Below are 5,936 nucleotides of genomic sequence, written 5' to 3'. Positions count from 1 at the left end.
TTTTGCTTGCCTTGCACTACTGTGCCTGAATAGTTTGTAGATATAATTATTGACTGGCGCCTGGGTTGTTGCAGTGCGGGGGGGTTAGGGAGGAAAGAATCCACCCCCACCCCCCCAAACCCTTTTCTTCTCCTTCTCTGGGTTCGGACATTGGAGCACTAAATGAACTTGAATTGTGTCTGTGGCGAGCAGGATGGTCGCTGTTACTTTGTGATGAGATCGGGGATGAATTGCTCGCTTTAAAAATGCTGCTTTGGATTCTGTTGCTGGAGACGTCTCTTTGTTTTGCCGCTGGAAACGTTACAGGGGACGTTTGCAAAGAGAAGATCTGCTCCTGCAATGAGATAGAAGGGGACCTACACGTAGACTGTGAAAAAAAGGGCTTCACAAGTCTGCAGCGTTTCACCGCCCCGACTTCCCAGTTTTACCATCTATTTCTGCATGGCAATTCCCTCACTCGACTTTTCCCTAATGAGTTCGCTAACTTTTATAATGCAGTTAGTTTGCACATGGAAAACAATGGCTTGCATGAAATCGTTCCTGGGGCTTTTCTGGGACTGCAGCTGGTGAAAAGGCTGCACATCAACAACAACAAGATCAAGTCTTTTCGAAAGCAGACTTTTCTGGGGCTGGACGATCTGGAATACCTCCAGGCTGATTTTAATTTATTACGGGATATAGACCCGGGGGCCTTCCAGGACTTGAACAAGCTGGAGGTACTCATTTTAAATGACAATCTCATCAGCACCCTACCTGCCAACGTGTTCCAGTATGTGCCCATCACCCACCTGGACCTCCGGGGAAACAGGCTGAAAACACTGCCCTACGAAGAGGTCTTGGAGCAAATCCCTGGCATTGCTGAGATCCTGCTAGAGGATAACCCATGGGACTGCACCTGTGATCTGCTCTCCCTGAAAGAATGGCTGGAAAACATTCCCAAAAATGCCCTGATCGGCCGAGTGGTCTGTGAAGCCCCCACCAGACTGCAGGGCAAAGACCTCAATGAAACCACTGAACAGGACTTGTGTCCTTTGAAACACAGAGTGGATTCTAGTCTCCCGGCTCCCCCTGCCCAAGAAGAGACCTTTCCCCCTGGCCCCCTGCCAACTCCCTTCAAGACAAATGGGCAAGAAGATCATGCTACCCCAGGGTCGGCTCCAAATGGAGGTACAAAGATCCCAGGCAACTGGCAGATCAAAATCAGACCCACGGCAGCGATAGGGACCGGCAGCGCCAGAAACAAACCCCCAGCCAACGGCTTGCCCTGCCCTGGGGGCTGCAGCTGCGACCACATCCCAGGGTCGGGTTTAAAGATGAACTGCAACAACCGGAACGTGAGCAGCTTGGCTGATTTGAAGCCCAAGCTCTCCAACGTGCAGGAGCTCTTCCTGCGAGATAACAAGATCCACAGCATCCGAAAATCGCACTTTGTGGATTACAAGAACCTCATTCTGTTGGATCTGGGCAACAACAACATCGCCACCGTAGAGAACAACACTTTTAAGAACCTTTTAGACCTCAGGTGGCTGTATATGGACAGCAACTACCTGGACACGCTGTCCCGGGAGAAATTCGCTGGGCTGCAAAACCTCGAGTACCTGAATGTGGAGTACAACGCGATCCAGCTCATCCTTCCAGGCACCTTCAACGCCATGCCCAAACTAAGGATTCTCATTCTCAACAACAACTTGCTGAGGTCCCTACCCGTGGACGTGTTTGCTGGGGTCTCGTTATCTAAACTCAGCCTGCACAACAATTACTTCATGTACCTTCCAGTGGCTGGGGTGCTGGACCAGTTAACCTCTATCATCCAGATAGACCTGCACGGAAACCCCTGGGAGTGCTCCTGTACCATTGTGCCTTTCAAGCAATGGGCAGAACGCCTGGGTTCCGAAGTGCTGATGAGCGACCTCAAGTGTGAGACGCCGGTGAACTTCTTTAGGAAGGATTTCATGCTCCTCTCCAATGACGAGATCTGCCCCCAGCTGTACGCGAGAATCTCGCCCACGTTAACTTCGCACAGTAAAAACAGCACTGGGTTGGCGGAGACCGGGACGCACTCCAACTCCTACTTAGACACCAGCAGGGTGTCCATCTCCGTGTTGGTCCCAGGACTGCTGCTGGTGTTTGTCACCTCCGCCTTCACTGTGGTGGGCATGCTCGTGTTTATCCTGAGGAATCGAAAGCGGTCCAAGAGAAGGGACGCCAACTCCTCGGCGTCCGAGATTAATTCCCTACAGACAGTCTGTGACTCTTCCTACTGGCACAATGGGCCTTACAACGCAGATGGGGCCCACAGAGTGTACGACTGTGGCTCCCACTCGCTCTCAGACTAAGACACCTAGCCTGGGTAAAGCAGAGGCCAGAGGAGGAGGGGAACGATGGAGATGCCCCTCCACGGCCCCACTCTGCCCGCATCCCTGGGGGTGGGGTAGATCGGAGGAGCCCACACCCAAGTTCAGCGCACCCCGAGGCTTGATGGACAAAAGTAAATAGATAACTATGGACTCGCTCGACGCAGAGGGTCTGACCCCTTTAGTTCTCTTCGGGAAACAAAGAGCAGACTGTGGTGAGCTGGCAGAGCGCTGCCAACTCGCTCTTTGCTGCAGCCCCTTTTGACAAAGCCCAGCAGGAGCCCTGCTCAGAGCTGAGACGGTGCCCCTCCCCGCGGGGGAGGGGCTGGAGGGGATGGCTGCCGCGGTCCTATACATATATACATATACCTACATCTATATAGAGAGATAGATTATCAATTTTTCCCCCTGTGGATTAGCCCCGTGAGAAGGCGGGGGCGCGATGGCTCCCTGTTGGCTACGCAGGGATGGGCGGTTGCACGAAGGCATGAATGTATTGTAAATAAGTAACTTTGACTTCTGACAAAAAGTGCTGCATGGCTCGCATGGAATCCACGCGCTCCAGGGACGCTGCCCTCCCAGCGACTGGGGACCCCGTCACGTTCACAGCACCCACCCTCTTACCTGATAAGTCCCATCATATCAAACTTTCTATAAACAAAAATACAGCATAATCAGAAAGTGCCATTTCGCCATTATTTGTGATCGGTAGGCAGTTCAGAGCGTTACGTTTACTGTGAACAACAACAACAAATGTAAAGGTTTTATTTAGGATATTTGCATGGCTAGTCATCAGTCCATTTTATGAGTTAAAAATGTATTTTGTTGAGCAAAGTTTTTATGGGTTGTTTTGGGTTTTCTTTTATTTTGATGGTGATTTTTCTTTTGGAGGGGGAATATTTTTCTATACATATCCAATAATGCCTTCCATCTGAATGTAAAATAAGTACCCATGATTTCTATTATAGTATCAGTGTAATTATTAAAAAAAAAAAGATTTTGAGGCAGTTAAGCATGACCAATTAATGTCACTCTAGTGCTTAGGCTGCGATCCTATGGTAGCAATTCTGTGCTGGTGTAAATCTTACTTATAAAGTAGGAAAAAAGAACCGAGGAAGCACGTGGAACTTACTAATTCTATTCGAGGATTTTATAATGGCATATTTTTTCAGTATTAAAGTGAAAATGTTTTCAACTCTGGGTCCTTACATTTTTCCAGCTTCGTATTTGCAACATGGTAAATTGGATTTGCGGTGGAAGGGATGCGGGAGGGGGGTGGTTGGGAATGGATCCCTTTAAGAGCTACATTAAGGCTCTATCTTTAATCCTCTCAGCTTTTTGCCCTTTAGTAGCTCCCCTCCCCCTCCATCCCCGCCGGGACTTTTCCAGCTTTCCCCTGTGGTTAAGTAAGGTCTTTCCCCGACACACCCCCTCCCCCTCCCTTTCCCCCCCCATCCTTATGCGGCAGTGAATCCCTTTATTAATACTGGAAATCCCTGGCTGCTGCTGCTGCTGCTGCTGCACACACTGCAGATATGTTAAGGATGTTAGTAGTGATTTGATTTAATTGACTGTCTAGATCGGTCTCATTAAACAGTGGAGGTTTCATTGGTCAGCACTCTTTGATGAAAGACAGCCCTAATGACTGGCATTTGAGATGCTGCTGGCATTTTGAATTCAACATCTGCTGAAAACGGTAAAACTAATTAGTGCCCACCCACCCTGCCCGCCCCAGCAACTGCATATTGAAATTTGTTAAAGCACTCATCTTTATGGAAATCAATCATTATCCTAAAGAAGTGTTTCTCTGCCATCTTTCGGATTTCTGGTTGTGGCCCAGTAATTAACAAGAAAAGCATTGAACTGTTTGAATTTTATGAGCCAGTGTAACTCTGGCCTCAATCATATTCCTCCGGGATTTCTAAGCAGTCTATTTTATCAGCAGTTAGGGGACAGAACAGCAAATAAAACCACAGTGTTGATGGGGTCTGCATTCCACCACATATCCACCTTTGAGAAGTATGTTAAAAGACTGCAGACCACAGATTTAAACACACACACACACACACACACACACACACACACACACACACACACAATTGTAGGATTGTAAATCAGCCAATGAAAGCCCCCAGAGCAGTTGTAAGATTTGCCTTCTAGAACTCATATTCTAAAGAGAAGAAATTTCCCAGAACAGTGATGTTCTAGAGTATGTATTATTTATTTTAACGCTTTTTAAATAAAATCTTTATTATAAACCATGACTATTCCTAAGGCCATTCATCATTTTCTCTCTTGATTCTTTTGTTTGTGGAATGCATTTCATAGTAGTGTGATTGTAAGCTACTATTCTTTGACAAATATTATGGGTTGTTATTTATTTATTTAATCATTTTTCATGTCAAGACCTTAATTCTTTTATGGAAAGACAGCTGGGTTCCTGGTAGGCAATCAACAGATTTACTCTCGATGAAAAAGTTGAGAGAGAGAATGAATTATATATTCAAGGATTCTATGACCTTAAAAAGGAGAGGAAAAGATGGCAGGTGTTCTATGTTTTTAGTGGAAAGTGACCCTTGAAAGACACCTAGTGAGGCATGATGGTAATTTTTAAACTGATACATTAGTTTAAGTCAGGAAAATAGAACTTCTGGTAGAAGGTGTGTGCTGGGACCTGAGCTTTCCTTCATACTAATTAAAACAAAATTAAAATATAGAAGGCCAAGTTTAAAGTATTTTTTAAATATTAGCTTCAGTGGTTTTTGAATGGTCATTGTGTACCAGGCATGCACTAAGTGGTTTACAGAATTGTTTAATTTACCCTTCACAAGCACAGAATAATAAGATGTTGCTATTTTCATTACACCAATGAGAAAATTGAGGTTTAAGGAGAATAGGCAATAACTCAGATCTCATAAATAGTGGGGCTGTATTTAAACCCAATTATCCTCATACACCAAAAACTCACTCTGTGTATGGAGTAGTCTTATAAATTTACTTGTTAACTTCTTAAAGAATACTATCCTTTTTATAAATACAGTATAAAAATGAAGGACCCTGGGTGTATCTTCTTAATTCAGTGCATATTGTTGGCCCTTATATTTTCAATTTGTCTTGCAACAGAAAGCATTGTCCTACATTTGAAGGAGATAACTTTAGTGTGTTCTCCAAGACTGTGTAAGAAGACTTAACATAAAAGAAAAAAGATGAATGTGCATTATGAATTCATGTATTATATAAATTCAAGTCAAATGTAAATTATCAATATATTGATACTAAAATATTAGGGTGATCAAATATTATAATACATAATATGTTAAAAATCTATGTAGAAAAGATATTCATTATTTCATAGAAAAGAACTTTTATTATTTATAGACCATGTTTTATTTAGTTTGACAAAGTATCACTGTCACAATTATATAAACTAAAATATAGTAAATATACTTTTTAGTTTGCAGGGTATATAATACCATATAATTTTCATTTAGAAGTACTTAGCTTCTCTTCATTTTAACATAAAATGCTCATATAACTGTAGTTACCATGTGCTTTAGTTAAGATATCTTGTTCCCAGTTAAA

At 44.0% G+C, this 5,936-nt stretch overlaps 1 protein-coding gene across 1 annotated transcript; it reads left to right on the top strand.

The window, feature by feature from the left end:
• The first annotated feature begins 245 nt into the window (after positions 1–245).
• On the top strand, positions 246–2,336 carry SLITRK1 (SLIT and NTRK like family member 1). Its single transcript, XM_052650316.1, has one exon. It carries the CDS (start codon positions 246–248, stop codon positions 2,334–2,336), a length of 2,091 nt encoding a protein of 696 aa, XP_052506276.1.
• Positions 2,337–5,936: the final 3,600 nt, after the last annotated feature.

Source organism: Budorcas taxicolor, chromosome 12 (assembly GCF_023091745.1).
Source record: "Budorcas taxicolor isolate Tak-1 chromosome 12, Takin1.1, whole genome shotgun sequence".
In the NCBI taxonomy this organism is placed as follows: Eukaryota; Metazoa; Chordata; class Mammalia; order Artiodactyla; family Bovidae; genus Budorcas; species Budorcas taxicolor.
The sequence above is the reverse complement of the archived record's forward strand: the minus strand, read 5'-3'. Positions and strand labels throughout refer to the sequence as shown.

Coding starts and splice junctions, on each gene's coding strand:
- SLITRK1 (XM_052650316.1), top strand. CDS start 246: ATGCTGCTTTGGATTCTGTTGCTGGAGACGTCTCTTTGTTTTGCCGCT.